Source organism: Myxocyprinus asiaticus, chromosome 21, assembly GCF_019703515.2.
Source record: "Myxocyprinus asiaticus isolate MX2 ecotype Aquarium Trade chromosome 21, UBuf_Myxa_2, whole genome shotgun sequence".
Classification (NCBI taxonomy): Eukaryota; Metazoa; Chordata; class Actinopteri; order Cypriniformes; family Catostomidae; genus Myxocyprinus; species Myxocyprinus asiaticus.
The window spans coordinates 41,361,361-41,381,239 of NC_059364.1; the positions used below are offsets into that span (position 1 = coordinate 41,361,361).

General features: G+C 36.3%; 2 protein-coding genes across 3 annotated transcripts in view; both read right to left on the minus strand.

Annotated features, from left to right (window-relative positions):
- Positions 1 to 9,371: 9,371 nt before the first annotated feature.
- prr18 (proline rich 18) lies at positions 9,372 to 12,716 on the minus strand. The gene has a single exon (XM_051648108.1). It carries the CDS (start codon positions 12,539 to 12,541, stop codon positions 11,774 to 11,776), a length of 768 nt encoding a protein of 255 aa, XP_051504068.1. The 5' UTR covers positions 12,542 to 12,716; the 3' UTR covers positions 9,372 to 11,773.
- Positions 12,717 to 16,270: 3,554 nt separating this feature from the next.
- Positions 16,271 to 19,879, minus strand: part of sft2d1 (SFT2 domain containing 1) — a 48,901-nt gene continuing 45,292 nt past the window's right edge. For both annotated transcript variants that reach the window (XM_051648110.1, XM_051648109.1), the window contains one exon: positions 16,271 to 16,804. In XM_051648110.1, coding sequence (XP_051504070.1) covers positions 16,765 to 16,804 — 40 coding nt within the window. In that variant the 3' untranslated portion in view covers positions 16,271 to 16,764. The remainder of the gene's footprint in view (positions 16,805 to 19,879) is intronic.

Consider the following 19,879-nt stretch of genomic DNA (forward strand, 5'->3'; position numbering starts at 1 on the left):
AACCATAATGATTGTAATTAAACAATTCTGCCAAATAATATAGTTTATTAGCCTACCTCTAGGCTGTTTACAGTTGCCAAGTAATGTAGCAACTTGAGGCATTAATAGAATTCAATGTGCATTCACAGGTGTTCTTTTATCACCATATTACAACAGCTCCGAGCATGGCTCGTCCAATCAGAATTTAGAATCAGAACTCTCTGTTGACCTCTCTCAACAACAAGGCATTTCCGTCAACAGAGACTGTTGTGCATGAAAATCCCAGGAGATCAGCAGTTACAGAATACTCAAACCAGCCCATCTGGCACCAACAATCATCCATGTGATTATCTAATCAGCCAGTCATTTGGCAGCAGTGCAGTGCAGTGCATAAAATCATGCAGATACGGGTCAGAAGCTTCAATTAATGTTACCATCAACAATCAGAACGGAAAAAATGTGAAAGTTTGACCGTGGCATGATTGTTGGTGCCAGACGGGCTGGTTTGAGTATTTCTGTAACTGCTAATCTCCTGGGATATATATATATATATATATATATATATATATATATATATATATATATATATATAAACAATAAGATTCTGGAGGTCATGTGTTACAGTAATTTATACCATGTGTAAGCAGGTTTAGGGTGGTAAAAGTCGCATTGAGCATTGGTGGCATACTGTTATGGTTGCCGAGCAACATAGCAACTTTTCACATTATTATAAAATGTGTTGTCATATGTGTGTTTATCAGCATTATACAATGGATTTGAAAGCAGCTCATTTAATGAGAAATTGTTGGAACTATCTTTTTGATCATTTCACTTATACAGCCTATAAAGTGCAATAAGAGAGACAGTATTTTTGTTTTGATGTCTCTTTTCAGCTTCCTGGAAACCCATTTTATAAAGCTGTTATTTGCCAGAACATCAATTTGAGACTGTCCAGGACAGATAATTCCCTCCTGCTGCCACTTCTTATGTAATATCTGCCACTTATTGTTACACAACTCTTCTTGTGCATCACTGACTCAAGAATGCAGGTGCAACACTGGTTAAGGTTTGACATGTACTGCAAAGGTAGCATTGTTTCAAAGGTCTCAGAACATATGCAGCTGGTGTCCTGTGGATACAAAATAATGTTTAACAGATGGTATTACATACTGCCTGTAATGAGATGTTCACATTATCAACTTTATGCAAAAAAGGTGAAATTTAACTTCCTGAGACCTGCGCGTGACTGCTTTGTGCATGTTCCATTTCCCTTTTTGATTTGTAACTAGTAGCACCTAATAAACATGCAAAAATAAATAAATAAATAAATAAATAAATTCTATAGCAAATAGTTTTCCTAAAAAGTGATGTCCACATATGTGGACAGTGGGACTGAGTTGTGAAATTTTAAATAATACCAAGCTGTAGAAAGTCCAATTTTTTCAACAAATTGTTTGTTTATTCATGTTTTTGAGACGTTACATACATTAGATTCTGATTCAAAGTAATGGCCAGCATCATCCAATCACAGCCAACCATGTTAAAATAAAATTATACATTATAAATTGTGAATCTATGTACTGATAATCATTGTCACATGTCTGCCAAACATGTTGAGTGGTCCAAACATCATCTGCAGCCTGAAACTGAACATTTGGTCAGTTTTTTGGAGTGAATGCACTTAGTTGCATAGAGAGCTATAGGATGCTCCCTTGCTCCCTATTTAGTGAATGACGTAACCTCCAGTGTGCTGTCTGTCTGCACCGCTATCTGAAATGCACCTTATTTTCATCCTAACACCATATAAAGCCTCTGAAAGCAACATTTCAGCTTTTGGATGAACCCATTGATTTTGAATGTGATAATTCACAGTAAATCTAGGATTTCTAAGGAAAATGTGCTAAAGCACACATTAGTGTACATTGTGTTTAGCAGCGTGCATTGGCAGATCAACCATATGGGCAATTGGGCGAATGCCCAGGGGCACCACAACTCAGGGGGGCACCAACTCAGGGCTGGCTAAAATAGAAATAGAATACTAAAAGAGAAATTTTAACCCATTCACACGTGCAAAATAAGTTTAGTTTTGTAGCTTGGGAAATCCTCAACTGATTCCTATTTATGTAGTTTTGTTGCCGTTTCTCCCAGAGACAAACTCTGCTGTGATCGGCACTATGTTGTTTTGACACATGACTTGGTGTGTCAAAAGCTTAACCCTTTACTGACAGCCCAGAGTGACCTGAACTGAGATCAGTTGATTTAAATAAATTAAAATTTTGCGTTGCGTATAGCAAAGCCAAAATATAACATCCACGCATGTGAACACAGGGTCGCACGAGGTTAAAGATATCAGTGCTCTGAGATTTTTTTCATGTATCATACCTCCCATATAAAGGTGAGCGCAAGGTGTCTTGAAGTAAAATGTTCACCTCTATGTAGGTACTGTATCTAGTATCTAGTAACAATGGACCTGCATTTAGGCCTTCTTTAAAGGTCTCTATATAACTAATTACACTTCAAAACTAGAGAATGAAAGTTTGTCAAGATAAACTTTGACATTTTGGATTGACAAAAACATGCTTTAAGATTGAAACAATTTTATGTTAAATTTGAAGCTACAGTATGTAGGCTTTACATAGCTTTAATACACTCAAAAATATTCCTGGCAAAAGTTAAATTAAACAATTTATTGAAATATGCTTTACTTTAAATATGCCCCCTCCATTGTACAAGTTGGTATCGGCCAACTAGACAGCAATGTCATGTGGTACCTGTTACTTTTCTCAGCACTGGCTAGGATGGTCCAGTCGCAGTCATCCATTATTACTGGACGAGGATTTTTAAAAATGCTTTTATATGGGGGCCTGGGTAGCTCAGCGAGTATTGAAGCTGACTTCCACCCTGGAGTTGCTAGTTCGAACCCAGGGTGTGCTGAGCGATTCCAGCCAGATCTCCTAAGCAACCAAATTGGCCCGGTTGCTAGGGAGGGTAGAGACACATGGGGTGAGCTCCTCGTGGTCGCTATAATGTGTGGTTCTCGCTCTCGGTGGGGTGTGTGGCGAGTTGTGTGTGGATGCTGTGGAGAACAGCGTGGGCCTCCACGCACTACATCTCCGCAGTAACGTGCTCAACAAGCCACGTGATAAGATGCACGGATTGACAGTCTCAGACGTGGAGACAACTGAGATTCGTCCTCCTCCACCCGAATTGAGGCGAGTCACTATGCCACCAGGAGGACTTAGAGTGCATTGAGAATTAGGCATTCCAAATTGTGGAGAAAAGGGGAGGGGGAAAAAAAATACTTTTATAGATAATGTTGAGGTGGATTTTTACAGGTATGAATCCTTGCAATTATCACTTTTTATTAAAAATAACTATCCAGTGTAAAATATCTCCAAAAGTTTATAAAGCGTTCTTAGATTTAAATGTGGATTAATGGAGGTTTCGGTTTTGAAGCATCAAGTGCCCCCTGCAGGAATAAATCTCACAAGACTGACAACATGCAATTTCGATCTGTAGGTCTGTTACCTACAGAAAACTTTTGTATGAATTTAGAAAACATGAAATATATCACATATGATACAGTGTATAAATATTTAAGAGTATGCAATGAATATAATTTTTTTTTTATCCATGCATTGATTTGAACTGTAATTATGCATTGTGTAATGTGTTGCAATGAAGCATCACAGCCATGCCTTCTTTTTTTCCAGTATACAATATAAATCGATATTTGTATTGAATATTTATATATTCATCTCAATGTTTCCATATTTGCTCTGAAACGGCTTGAAAGGGTGTTTCAAAATGTTTATTGCAAGAAGAAGAATTGAGTAAAAATCGAATTTAAAATGATCAAAGCACAGTTTTTCACTAAATGAACACCATGCACCAATATAACAAAAGCGTACCTAGTAATAAACAGCAGTATTTTCTTATGGTTTTTAATAGAGCTGTCAATCGTTTAATTATTATTATTATTTTTTATATATACATAATGCATTGCAATTAATTACATATATCAGTACTTGCAGGGAAAGGCCCCCAAATAAAAATAATTACATTTATAATGATTAAATAATATATATATATATATATATATATATATATATATATATATATATATATATATATATAATCATTATAAGGGCCTTTCCCTGCAAGTATTGATATATGCGATTAATTGCAATGCACATCTGAAACAATATATTGCATTCTAAAGCCACTTTTTGTATTGTCAATATTCTACCTGTCTGCCACAATAATGTAGCTAATGTATTTTAAGCTACATTATTGTGGCAGACAGCTAAAGTATTGACAATACAAAGAGTGGCTTTAGAATGCAATATATTGTTTATTTCCATATCATGAACATAAGCCTATCATTGGCCTACAGTCCACAGCAATCCATTTTACAATTTAATTTGTCAATCTGTCCAAGGTAGACTGTGCGTCAATGTACACTTGCGGCAGATGGACGCTTTTAGAGCATCTTACTTTGGTTGCTTTATAAACACAGCATTTTTTAAGACTATGTGTCCAATTAAATGTAGTTTGAAACTTAGAAAAACACATCTTGAGATCTCTGCATTCGGAGTTGCACTCATTTCAGCTGTATTTGAAAGCAAAAATGCATTCTGATCTTTTGCTATCAGCTGTCAGTAAGTGTGGTTTGTTGCCTGTACAGCTGGAGTTGCGCTTACTGCCCTATACTGACTGAGACAGGAAGTTGGTACTTTAAGCTTGAATGGTCCGATGGTAGGAATTATTTCTATTACGGTCAAAGGGCATGATTGATTGCATTAATTTTTAACACATTATTTTTTAAATAGAATTGATCACACTGCATTAAAGTTTTTAAAATTTTTTAACCGCAATTAATCGCATATTTTTTTAGAAGTTATTCACGATTAACCACAGAGTTTCAAAGTGCTGAAATTTGACCCTTCTTTTCCTGTCAAAATGCATTTATTTCCATCTTAAGAAAGAAAACAAAATAATATGTAACAATATAATGCTTTATTAGCATTTTCCAAACAAAGCCTTCCACAGTATAAAGATAGAAATGCACTAAAATAGCACTAATTCAATTAGCATTAAAAGTTTCCCAAAGTTTAAGTGGGAGTTTGACTAATTGAAAGAACTAGTCTCCACATTGTTTGCATTTTCATTGCAAAGGGCATTAAATCTCTTAAACTCTCATCCTTCACAATATTAATCTGTCAGAAGACTGTGGCTATACACTTTCCTACAGCAGTCATAAAGCCGCATTCATGATTTGTGTCAGAGAATTTGAACTCTATATGAAAAGTGCTTGCAGACAAAAACGTCTCATTCTACATTTTTCTGATATTTAAGACTTGACATGCTTCTGTAGTAATTAAAATGCAGCTTACTTAGGCTGCAAAATACTTGATTTCTATCACAAGTTCCACCTAGGCTTGTTTTGTACAACAAATAGCATTAAGAGCTCCTTTCCCAATCACTTTATCACTGACAATGGATCACTGCTGTGTGTGTTGTGAAGTGTGTGTGTCAGTGTAATGAGTCCGGGCAGTCACATTGCAAAGGTTTCCCCTTTCCAACAAGTGTTTATGCTGGTTTATGCTGTAGCCTATTAATGGTAAATGTGTTAATCGCGATTAAGAACAAAACACATTAAACTTTTTTAATTAATCGCATCGTTACACGTTAATTTTGACAGCTCTAATTTTAATATATGAAAAATGCCTTATGGGGACTTTGATGAACATTTTTAACTGATGATGCAAACAAAAAGTTGAATCAGAGTTTTAAATCCATCCATTTAAATAGACCATTTAAAATCATTCACAGAAGTGATCAGAACTTACCAACTCAAACACATTATGCTACTGTAGTTAAGAGTGCACTATTAAAACATCTCTGTCTTAATGCTCTCATACTTGCAAGTTGCAGGTCACGAGAATAGTTGTGAAACTAGTTCAATTAGTCTTTAAGAAAGTGCCAACTAAAGTGCTAATGTTTCTTAATTTTATATCACCAGACAAATTATTGCAAATAAATTGTGAATATCCCATATACAATATCTTCCAGCCCTACCTCACATCATTAGACACTAAGGAGCATGGTTGAGAGTGAGAGTCAAATGTGACCCCATGCACAGTTCCACTCGTATCAAGAATGTTCTCATTTCCACAATAACAACCACAGAACACCCTAAACTAGCAAACTGGGACAGAATGTTAAAAGTAGAACATTGAATTATCAGTACAAAGAATCTAGTATCAGCTAATGAAAGTGTAAAAGGATTGAGGAAAGCACAATAGCTTTTAACCAATGAAAAGGACTTGTGAAGTTGACCTGGGGACTTTGTTGCCAGTTGTAACCAGGGTGACCAATACAGCAGTTGTTCAAATGTACTTTCCCTATTCTACTATTTTCCATGCATGGTTGGGGATGAGGACACAGAAGAATGGAATTTTCTAAGGTTCTGAGATGATGTAAGCTGATTAAACTGTCCCTTACTGAACCGGCATCACCCCATGGAGCGAATCACTGTCACAAATGCAGAAATGTGAGGCTTTATATTGCAGATGGGGCTAAAAACAACAATACATTAACTTGTGCACAAGAGTTATGTAACAGTTTTTAGACTATGGTGCTAACAGTGAGAAGTTGTATGAACATGTTGATGTGATTATGACATCAGAAAAGACAGCAGTTGAATATTCTTAACCATCCTGACTTTACTATTGTGATAACTGATCTCATAACTTTCTGAATAGCAGACAGAAAACAAGTCATGAAAAACAAGTAAAGACGTTATGATGGATATGAGAATTCCTTTAAGGTGCACTAATTTTTTGAAGTTTGCTGAAGTGGCTTACACTGACACCTAGTGGCCTGGATGATGCCTCATTTAAACACAGTAGTTTTCAGTTACTAATGCCATTGTAGAAATTCACTATGTACAGTAAACCAGGTTTAATTCATTAATAAATGCGTCCAATAACAGGGCAGTTAATGAGATTGAGTAGTATTTGGCTGCCCCATGAGGCGCCCCTGCCCCATGTAGAATAAAAGAGCTTTTATAAGGTTACTGATATGAATGGAGTATTCATCTCACATGAGTGGTCATGGTTTTATACACATGTCTTTAGAAGTAAAACTTTTTAATGAGGAAAATCCAATCAATTATCATGGGAAATAAATAGAAACATTTGATAATTTGGTTGTCATTGCATGAAATAAAAAATTATGAAAAGGGGCCATTGCTGGGGTAAGATGTTTCTAAATTGTAAAATGAGCTATGAAAGCCAAAGTAGATCTGTCACTAAATATTCCAATTGTTGGTGTCTGAAACTGAAGTCACGATAAGTAATTGTCTTTATTCTTTGTACACTGACATTGGCTGACAAGATAATGTACTTAATTACTGTATATGAGGAGGAAACTATTGCTTTCAATCAGGCTATTTGTGGAAATTTGTCTGAAAGGTTTTTTATTTTTTATCATTATTATAGTAATTCTAGTGTATGGTTGGGTACCATTCTGTTTTAACAGAATCACACATACCTTTTCAGAACACTGTGTTTGACTTGACAGGTAAGAGTCCAGGATGGGTGGAAACAAGCTGACATGATGAGCATCTTCAATCTTCATCGTCATATTCAGACCAGTGAGCTATGATGTAAATATGTAGCTGACAAATAACATGGATATGAACTTTTTTTTTTAATTCAACATTATTATTTGAGGTTATGTATAAGGGAAAGTGTGTATTCCATTTGCTGTAACTGGTTGCCGAGTGAGTTTTTTTTACCATTTTTAACCACCTTTGCAGTTCACTTCAATAATCCTGTGGTGTGGCAAATTAATTTATAAAAGTACAAATATTCCATGTTGTCTCTCAACTCATAAGGACTCATTCAAATCAATAAATAGGCCTATTTAAGAATTAAAAAAGGTCTATGACTCAAATTCCTTCTTCTGATGCAGAAAAGTCTGTCATGAAATTTAAAAACCCATTTTAAAAAGTTTTGAATTTCAGAATTTGTAGTCTATTCCCATAATTTAGTTAAATTATGCAAATATTCCATATTTTAGGTAAATGAAATTTACAAAATGAAGAAATAAAAAAGACTTACCAGTTTTGCAACAAAAACGAGGTCTCTGAATCATCAATATTAGTTACTGGTAATCAACTAGTGGTTCTTATCAAAAGGTGCCTTAAAACAATTTTAAGAATCACTCCACAAGCAAACAGGTTTCCTCACAATAGCTAGTATGTTATTCTAATGACTGTACACATAGACTACATTTATATAACCTACGTCAATTATTCAGACCTACATAAATTCGATAAAGAAATTGGCATTTTTGTATTTAATATATATATTTCTCTCTCCCTCATGACAAAATTCGTCTCCACAGTGTCTGCTGATCCACAGAAAGGGCTCAGAGCAAAGTGTGAATGAGTCTCACGTCTAATCTGTGTTTAAGGGCTCGTTGCCATAGCACGAACCACTCGTATTCTTCCCACAACCTCAGACATTTTTATGTCTACTGGCCCATTCATGTCACTTTGTTCATTCTAGCTCTGTTGTGCTCAAGTTTACCCTTCGTAATTATCTTAATATTTGAAAGACATCTCATGTAAGATTTACACACAAGACTAGCAACAAAGGAACGTGGCAACGTATCAGGCTACGTGTGCTGCCTTTTAAATTAAGAGGCTATGTATTTTCCTTTTAATTTCCATTATATGTTCTTGAAGATATGTAGAATTGGTACGTAGAATTAGGAACATCAGTAAAATCTTTCCAACACTTTATCTTTTAGAAGTTTCACACCTCAGTCACTTAATGGGCTAATAATTTCAATAGCTAATATGGTAATCCATATCGGTAGACATCAGAGACTATTTAGCAGAGCCGGGCCAATTCTATTCAAATGCATGGGAGAAACTGTAATGCCCAACGATCAACGGCTGTAGAAAGGAAGTCCCACCTTACAGGTAAAAGAGCCAAAATCACCTTTTAGACACAGACATCACCTGTCAGTCAACTTTAGAATGAGTGTGCGCATTAGGTATACAAGCCACGAAAATTATGTTTTTAGCATAAAATGAGGTAAAGAAGCTAAATTTATGATACCAGTTTTGTCAGATTTTACTGCTGATTTAAAATCTGTTCTTTGATCGTAATCTTGACCAACCATTTTTGAGACTTCGGTGTTCCCCCATTCAAGTAGATAGGAGCTGCACTTTCATGACTGGAAATGGCCTCCCGAGAGCATTCCAAAGATGGCTGACAGTGGACTTGCAAGAAAGACTTTGGTAGACATATAAGTCGTTTTACACTCTGGTGGTTTATAGTCGATAGTTCAGGTAAAGAGAAAAAAAAAACATCTACAGTCATTTTCGGATTTTATTATCAGAACCCTTAAAAAATTACTTGGTACAACACACCGCATATAAACACACATCCACATTGCAAAATAAATACTGTACACGGCTGGTTAGTCGATCAAACAGTTCGCCCAGTTCATATTTCACACAAACTTTGAAAATGTTTCAGATATTAAGTGTCTATTGTAAGGCTCTCAGACAGTATCGTCTTTGACAGCAATTGTTTTCTGGCACAAAGGAAGGACTATGGCCACTGGATGCATTTCACTGCTCGACATTCTCCTCCTTTTCCAATCAATTCTCCATATGATTTCAATAGTTTGTCAGCAACATCTCTGTCATTCAGCCCATCAGAGTGAAAGAAAATAGCAATGTGCAAAAAAACTCAATGTTTTTTCAGTCAATGTAGTATAGAGGTAACCTGCAAAATTTCTCTGAGTGATCATCAGCAATACTTTTCAATGCAGAAAACATTCCAGTCCAAGGAAGATGAGTAAGGGGCCGTTCAGACCAAACACTTGCTTCCGCAAAAAAGCTAAAACGCAGGTGTCTCAAGATGTGTTTTCACGAGTGGACATTTTTGTAAACTTGATATGGCATCTAAAAACGTGTTTATATAGAATCAGCGCAAAAAATGCGTAAGGGATGCATTCTTTTCTGTTGCTGTTTTTGATGACAAGAAAACGTCCAATATGAATGCATCATTTGGGGCCATTACACTGGACAATTTCTTGCGTCACATTTTAGAGTGCAACAGTCTGGTTCCGGAAGTAAAAACCCCATTCATTTATCCCACAGATTAATTGAGTTTCAACAATAACTTGTAAACATTTAAAGACAGACCTAGCGTAAGCTACGAGATTGTTTGTGGATGGTGTATGCTTCTGTTGAAGCCAGCCATCAGAGTAATTTATACTTCATCGTTTAAAAATCGTGTTTGATAGGGGAATTCATGGTAAACAACTACATTACCCAGGGTACAGCAGTGAAATATCATCCAATCAGAGAAACGCAGCCAACGAAACCCGCAAAACCGATTCAGCGCGACCGCCCACTCCCATGATGCACTGTGAATGACATAACCAAGTCGGTCTCCCTTCACCCTTAAACTACTTATATATTTGTACATTTTGGAATATTTTACAATAAATGTAAAGTATATTGTTTCTATACTTGTAATCAGCAACCTCAAATCAATAGTTTTATATATTGCCATCTTTTTTTATTCAATTACATCATTCACAATGCTTCATGGGATTGTAGTTTGTGCCCTCATGAAAGACGTTAAGTACACAACCTTGAAACTTTGTCTTTTTGTCCGATTTTCAATTACTTTTTGCCTCAAACAAAGTCGGTGATGTTGTGATTCACCTCAGAGCTGGTTGGTTTGGTTCATGGCTTAGAACTCTTTAATGAAGGAGTTTATAAAAAATCTACGGAAGAAAATGAACGGGGGAAATACTTCCGGAACACATATGGCTGAAAAAGTGGGTGGGCACTGTTGCATTCTATTAAGAGGTGTTAATATCATAGTTTAAAGGTGCTGTAAGCGATTTTAGCCATTCTGGAACTTCCACGAGACTGAACCGTTGAATTAGACACGCCCCCTCTTTCCAAAAACCCGGCCTTCCAAAGATAGCGTATGAGATGTTCACTCGAACAAAAGAGCAGAATTTGCGTGTTCGCACGGTTGTAAAACACCAAAGTAGTTAAATAGCACCTGTAGCCAACTGCTGTTATGAATCTGAATATGACTTCAACTACTACAATATGAGAACGTGCAAAATGATTCACAGGCAGAAAGCACATCAAAGTCTTCTGATTGGCGGGCCGCGGTCACATTTTTGTTTGCTGTTTACACAATCCAGTGCTGTCACAGAGACCGGTGAGATATCTCAGGTATAACATTTTCTGTATACCATTCTATATTAATAATAATAATAAAAAAACAATCGCTTACGTCACTGTAAACCTTTAAAAACGCGTTCTGTTCAATCCTTCTGCGCTCCGCCTATTTATTTATTTTTTAACACAAGAACGAGTTTTATATGAACGCCCCCTTAATGACCATTCACACAATGCTTTCCGTCAGCGCTATTATTTATGGTCTAAGTATATGCGCAGGAGTTAGACAGACGCTAAGACTTGTCAAGTTAAAAATAGTTCAGAGCTATTTTTTATTTTATTTTTTATTATTGTTGTTGGTCTATATATATGGCTGTTATTTTGCGTTGAGCGCCATAAGCGTTTCGTTTTATAAGACGGCGCGTCATGTTAAAAATAATTCATCGCGTCTCGAGACTCAGTGTTCTGTGTCATTCCGCTGCGCTCCGTCTTAGAGAACATGGACTACTGAAGTCTTCACAGTGGACCTTTCCTTGTGGACTGAAGCAGTTCATGTTATCAACTTTTCAGATGAGGTAAAGATGACAGTTTATCGACTTTGCCAAAAGCAGAAGCACTTTCCACCCCTTTAAGCCACTCTTTACACTTCCTCATGACGGTCTCGTCCACGTCTCCATCCTCCTCCTCGTACTCCACATCGTCATATTTGTGCTGATCATTGAGGAGGGAGATCTTCACAATGGTGCTAATGTCATTGGAGCCCTCCAGTTTGGCAACAGGTCCGGAGCTCTTATTATTGGAGGAGCTGCCCTGAGCTCTCTTGGACGGGAAAACGCGACGGTGTCTCAAGTCAGCCGAAGCGCAGCACTTCTGTTGCTTGGCCATCATCTGTTTCTCCAGATTGCGTTTTTGGATGACCAGGATGGCTTCGGGGGTCAGGCTGAGGGAGAAGTGGATCTCCTGCTCGCCCTCTTCCTTTGCTAGAGAGGTCCTGGAGGAATGTTTAAGGCTGGACTCTCCAGAACTGGATCTCGGGACGCTTTCGCATGAGGTAGCCAAGGGTTTGGGGACGCTCAGCCATGAACGCTTGCTGTCCGTTTCGGGATCTGGCGGCACTCTCCTCGGCTTACTTTGTGCAAGCTGCTTTAAATGACTCGATGGCCACGATGTTGACAGTTTATCTTTCTCCGATGCCTTGTCGTCTCCTGTTCTTTGACTGAACGCGGACTGCGGGGGCGCGACATTGTCCCTGCTCTTCTTTTTCCTGAACAGCTCCTTTCTCGGAGACGTTATCCGTGAGTGCAGGTTTATCGGCGGAAAAGGCATTTTGAGCGCGATCGGTGCGCAAAACAATGAAGAGTTCGCTGCGTAAATGATGTGAGAAATAAGTCCATTCGCCTCGGTCCAACTGACCTTTGGGTATCAGACGCAGTTGTCCATTACGCGCCACATCTCACGGCTAGACTGACAAGGGGCGGAGCAATCGCGGGCTTTATATGGCTTCAGACGGAGGGGGCGTGGCCACCACGTAAAGGTATGAAACAAAGCATGCTCACAAATTCATGAACCCTTACTGCATGCTATACAGTGGACCCTAAAAGTATTCGAGCCACCCTTAAAATGTATGAATTACTAAAGTTAATACAGTATCAAAGCAACCAAATACAAACATCACATTTCTTTGGCATTTTTGCAATGACATTTAAGACACTGGCTTCAAGGGGATTTTTAGTGAAGTTACTAGTAAAAGTGATACATTTTGATATCAGTGATTACATTGTTACTAGTACAAACATCCATTCCTGATATCAACAATTGAATTACAATTTTTAATATCTGTCATTGGGTTTCCAATAGCGGCAATGTTAATTTCAGATAATGTTATTGTAGTATTAAAGTATTTTAAGATTTTTTTCGTTATTCTTCATTTTTGTTGACATCTGAAATCAATTTCCAGATGTCTGGAAAACCAAATCTAACATGCTGAAATACATTTCCTAGCTGTAATTCAATTGTTGATATAGGGACTGAATATCTGCAATAATAACAATATAATTTTTATTTATTCATTTTTACTAGTAAAAAGTACATAGCTTATACAGTTGTGCTCAAAAGTTTACATACCCTTGAATGTTTGGCCTTGTTACAGACACACAAGGTGACACACACAGGTTTAAATGGCAATTAAAGGTTAATTTCCCACACCTGTGGCTTTTTAAATTGCAATTAGTGTTTGGGATGCAAAGAAAAACCCACAGGTAACCTCAGGAGAAATACAGGCTGCTCTGGAAAAAGATGGTGTGGTTGTTTCAAGGAGCACAATACGACGATACTTGAACAAAAATGAGCTGCATGGTCGAGTTGCCAGAAAGAAGCCAGTGCCACAAAATGCCCGGTTACAATATGCCGACAACACCTTGACACGCCTCACAGCTTCTGGCACACTGTAATTTGGAGCGACGAGACCAAAATAGAGCTTTATGGTCACAATCATAAGCGCTATGTTTGGAGAGGGGTCAACAAGTATTGTGCTCCTTGAAACAACCACACCGTCTTTTTCCAATGCAATTTATTATTATTATACAGTGTCCTTTTTACACTAGCACAGCTAAGTAATACAATACATATTACATGTATTGACTATTGTAATATCAGTAAATTATGCATAATTACAAGTAACTAAACCTAACCCTACATGTTGTTAATTTTATTACTCAGTACTTACTTGTGTAATTACACTGTAACAAGGACACTGTAAAATAAAGTGTAACCCAAGTTAAAATTACTTCTCTAAATTGTAATCACATTACTTAATTGATTACTTAATGTATATTTATTTTTACTAATTACTTTAATAATTACAAATGACTTACATTTTAAGTTTCTTTCTAAAACTATTTTTTCATAAGTCTTTTTTCTTTGTTCAGCGAATTCAAAATAATTTTTATAATTCCTATTTGTTCATTGTCGCATGCAAGTCACACAATCAGCATCACATTTCTCGCTTTAAATGACTTGTTAGTGACTCTTCAACAGTCACAGAAACACACACGTACATATGTACATATTCATGCTTTAAATGTATTCTACATAAATGTTATTTTAGAAATATGTGTAACCCAAATAATGTACACTGTAAGCCCTAATGTTGTCATTAATGGATAAATCATGTTGTCTTAGTTAAACATTACTTGAAATGCCAAGTTTTGGGCTCATAACTTAAATATCTATGTTACTTGAACTTATTTTTATAAAAAATCCATAGATTTTAGGTGTTAACTCAAATGATTGAGTACAAAATTCAGGCTATGTAGAATACCCATAATGCCTTGTACTTGAATTGTTTTATTATGTTTCCTTGGTCACCGGGAACTTACGGGGGCATTTAAATAGTTGTTTATAAGAATTCATAGGTTTTAGCTCCTTTGTAGTACTATTTAAGTATATTTTGTTGCAAAAAGCTGTTATCGTATGATCTAATTTTGAGTTTATTCAATTAAAATTATGAAGCAGAAACAACAACATTTAAATAGCAAATCTGAGTGAAGTCTATACCTGCATCTATTTATCTCAACTTAACTAGTTAAGTTCATTCTATATGAACACCGAGTTAAGTGAACTTAATTACAAATGTTTTAGAGATGCCATTACTCAATTCAATTAAGTAAACTCATTCCCTCAATTTAATTAAGTCAACTTGTTATGGTTTTCAGTGTATTTGCAATTATTAATTGAAACTTAAAAATTTAATTGAAAGTTAGTTAAGTGTAATCTGATAACACAAATTTAAAATGTAATGCGTCACACTACTTTTTGACTAGAAAAGTAATACGATTACAGTACCAAATTACTTTATAATCAGATTACACCCAGCACTGTTCATAACAGAGGTCTAACCAATGAAACTTGTTTGCCGATTGTGAATGTGTTCTTGTTGGTGACCTTGGCATAGCACAGAGAAGATTAAAGACAAGTTGCCTCCATTGTTATTGATCTGTCACCCTCCTTTACAGCTATTCATAATTTCACAGCGACAGCTGTTCTGTCAACCAGCCACTGTGAAGTGTTTCAGCCCTAGCGAAATGAAGAACAAAATCAATAGGCTTATCCTTGCAGTTAACCAGCACACACAGACAGTGCTCATTTTCACAAACAATATCGATTGATTGCCTTCAGAATTAAATTAGTGCACAAGCATAGAGATAGTTTAAAGTCAAAACTCTCTCTGGCCTTTAAAAAAATGGTCCACTTTTGTGGTGTTTTGTGGACCTCTTTAGAGCTTGACAGCCTTGTCACTATGAACTGTCATTAGAAAAAGATCAGCATAAATATTCTTCCAAATTTTCTTTTTGTGTTCCACAGAAAATAAATAAATAACAGCATACAGGTTTGGAATGACATGAGGCTGATAACTTTTGATTTTGGGTGAACTATTCCTTTAAATATAGAATGAAACGACATCCACAGCCTACACATGACTCAAGATTAAAGCATTTTGTCTTAACAGTGTTTTTGCAAGCTAAAATCTGAAGCATTATATCTTCTCAGCTAAAAGCTGGAGGGTCCACCAACAAATCGTCATGTAATTAAACACGCGATCAACACTGCACAACAGAAGTGTGCCGTGGAGAAAGGATGCTCAAAAAAACAGAGCACTCCCACAGTTGTCATGGAAACCGCATCCACGGAGCCACAGGCACCTTGCTTAGGCAGTCTGAAAACAGACAAGCCATTTATTAAGTTATTAGGTCACGTTTGATCACGTGATGCTCGGAGGAAAACAAAAACAAACCTGTATCTTAGCATCTGGGAGATGATTATAAGAGTATAAAAGTAACAGAAAATATTGTTTCTTAAATGAAGCACACAAGAGAAAAGGAAGATTTAGACACATGGAATACCATCAGTTCTTCTCCGGAGATTCATTGTGGCAGGAGACAGATGTCTTTGTTGCCCTCGGCTCAGACAATCAACATTATATACATCATTAGAAGACTATAATGTATGGCACATTAACTCCCTATAAAGCAGGCAAAATATTCACACAACAATAAATGAACAAAGAATCTGAATTGCATTTATTTGGTGTGTGGTAACATATGAAATCTTTTTTTGTTAATATATTTGGTAGAAATGTATTTTTATGTACAAAAGTCAACAGTAGTATGTTCATTCTTTAACACCATCATGTCAAAATATGGCACTTATTTTTTCACTCAGTTTTAACTGCCAGTATATCATCAGTGAAGCATCATTTAAGGCATTTATCCTCCTCACACAGACAAAAAAACAAAAAAGCCTTTTTAAAGAAAAAGATAAAAAGGAAACAATTTAAGGCTTGTACTAAATGCAATTGTTACATATTACATACTCTTAATATTAAACAATATTCAGTTAAAATTATTATATTAAGACAAAAGAGCAAATGTTTTAAGGTCACCGAAAACAGTGTGACTGGTTCTGAGATGGCAGAGAAACATAATCCTGAAAATATTTGACATTTTTACTCTTCCACAGCTGGACCTGACATCAGATGAAATACAGGACATTTAGCTCAAACAGGAGGTGAAGCACTTAATAACAGCATCCCTGCAAAAATACAAAAGACATTTATATTAACACTCAAATAAAGAGTATTATATTGGGGGGAACAGATGGATAATGAAAATAATACTGATGGGAGAACTATTTAATCCTAAATAAAACGACAGCTCGCTGTTAAAGCTGTTTATTACCTTAACATTCAACTTAATTCCTTTTTTCTGGAGGAAACAAAAAACAACAACAAAAAAAAAAAAAAAAAAAAACAGGGTTTGTTTTGACAGATTTTCTCTTTGTTGGGATAGGGCGGAGCTCTTCCATCTTTTATATGTTTGGAAGGGAAAAATTTACAAAGCACTTGACCAACCCTCTTGGTTGGGCTGGGCAAAATATTGAATATTTACTATATAATTAAGACGATTTTGCCAGAGATTGCAACACTGCGAATATCAAATTGATTTTCATTAGCTTTCAAGCTTTCTGAAGAGTGTCATTAGACACATTTTGCAATCTTGTAAATTTAAGAGTTTTAAAACGGAGATCTTTTAATAGCATCTCTAAACTTCTATAGCAAAAATGCTGTTAGTGTTGGTACATTTGATCCTTTTCCATTAATTAGTTTAAGCAATCCTTTTCAAAGAATCGACTGAAAACTTGTTTGTATCCTCACTCAAGTACGTTCCTGGGAAGTGTGCTTTTCATGTATTATTAGTCAAATATACCCTTACTGAGCACTTTATTAGGAACACCTGTACATCTACTTATTCATGCCATTATCTAATCAGCCAATTGTGTGGCAGAAGTGCAGTGCATAAAATCATGCAGATACGGGTCAGGAGCTTCAGTTAATGTTCACATCAACCATCAGAATGGGGAACATTTTTTTTTTTATCTCAGTCGTGGCACGATTGTTGGTGCCAGATGGGCTGGTTTGAGTATTTTTGTAACTGCTGATCTCCTGGGATTTTCACACACAACAGTCTCTAGAATTTACTTAGAATGGTGTCAAAACAAAAAACATCCAGTGAGCGGCAGTTCTGTGGACAGAAACACCTTGTTGATGAGAGAGGTCAACAGAGAATGGCCAGACTGGTTCGAGCTGACAGAAAGGCTACAGTAACTCAGATAACCACTCTGTACAATTGTAGTGAGCAGAATAGCATCTCACAATGCACAACACGTTGAACATTGTGGCGGACAGGCTACAACAGCAGAAGACCACTTCAGGCACTTTATTAGGACCATAATGCTCCTAATAAAGTGCTCAGTGAGTGTATATAAATACGTAAATATTGCTGTTTATTACTATGTTTTGTTATATTGGTGTATATAAATGAAAATGATTAAATATTAAATTAAAATCCACAGAAACAGATGGATAATGAAAATAACACTGATAAGAAAACCCTATTTAACACAAAATAAAACAATAGCTTGCTGTTGAAGTCGTTTATTAACATTCAACTTGATTTTAACCCCCCTGAAAAATAGGGCTTATTTTTTAAAGAGATTTATTTCTTTGTGGCAGTGCGGAGCTCTTGAATATTTTATTCTGTTTGGAGGGGACACATTACAAAGCACTGGACCAACTCTCTTGGTATGGATTTGGGCAGGGCAAAATACTTAATATATATAATATATTCAAAATGATTTTTGCCAGAGATTTTTTTGGCCAACATTACGAGTATAAATTTTACTAATTTAACGTGCTTTAAAGACTTGCCATTTATGTTGTCATTAGACACGTTTTGCGATCCATCCTTGTAAATATGACAGCATTATTCAGAGATATATTTTTTAGAATTGGTACATTTGATTCATGTTCATGAATCAAAGCTCACACAGTCCACTTTAAAGAATCGATTGAAATCTCTAATTACTAATAAATATTTGTTTGCATCATCACTCAAAAATGTCTCTATGTGGCGTTTGTCATGTATTAAAATGTTTTAGTAAAATACAGTATGTATATGGTAAATATTGCATGTAATGTTACATCGGTGTATATACTGTAAATTAAAATGATTAAATATCATTCTGCCTTTTGAATGTACTTTGATGCAATGGCTGTCTGGTTGAAATGATGGTTCCTCTATTTGAGAAAAAAACAAACAAAAAAAAAAAAACACCCTCTAATGTATTTCAATGCAAATACATAAGTATCATGATATATGTATTGAATATCCTCAAAAGGTTGAAAATATCAAGATCTAATTTCTTAGCTATAAATGGCCCAGCCGTCATATGGAGCAAAAAGATGAGGTAACCATAAATGGTCTCCACGGCAACAGCAGCGGAACAAGGTCAGGGTGCCTTCCTCGCCTCAGTCTCTTTCTCCGCCTCTACCTCTGTCACCCTCTCTTAATGTGTTGCTATGCAGACTTCGTCAAGCTCAAAATTCACAGGAAGTGGAGGAGGCGTGAAAGCAGTCAAGGTTAAAAGGAAGAGAAGGGAACTGAAGAAAGAGACTGACAAATGTCTGCAGGTATAGTTAGTCATCTCTCCCGCATTACACACACCCACACGCCAGTCGTAATCAGGCCAGAGTTTAGCATTTAGCCTTAAAAGCACTGCACAACAAAAGTAGGTTTTTGAGGTAAATATTAGATGGAGGTTTTAATGAGTAAAACATACCTAAACCTTTAACCTAAACCTTACCAAAAATGTCTTAAAAGATAAATGAGAGTTAAACAAAACAGACATTCTTACCCTTTACCAACGCCTAAAGCCCAAAGTATATTTCAATTTTGACGCGAACGCTCAGCGTCTGCGTACAGTCGAACGCAAACCTGTCAAAGTATATTCCATTTGACGGTGCGCACATATACAGGCATTTGCCACATGCGTGCTACGACTGCTATGAGAAGCTGGACAATTTCTCTTGAGGAGTTTAGACCCATAAAGATGTTTTTATATTCCTTCAGACTCTAGTTTTACAAAAGCAGTTATCTCCTGACCTCCTCACACACGTGCTCTTGATGTGCATATCTACTGTTGCTGGTTTTACCTTTGTCTCCTTTTATTTACCGGCAATTATGTCTTCTTCTAGCGTTTCTTCATGACAGCAACGGCTCAAGTGTGAGTACTGCCACCTTGTGGATCCACTAATTCATGCAGATAATT

Bases quoted from the DNA above. Each gene is read 5' to 3' on its own strand.
- prr18 (XM_051648108.1), bottom strand. From the start codon at position 12,541: ATGCCTTTTCCGCCGATAAACCTGCACTCACGGATAACGTCTCCGAGA.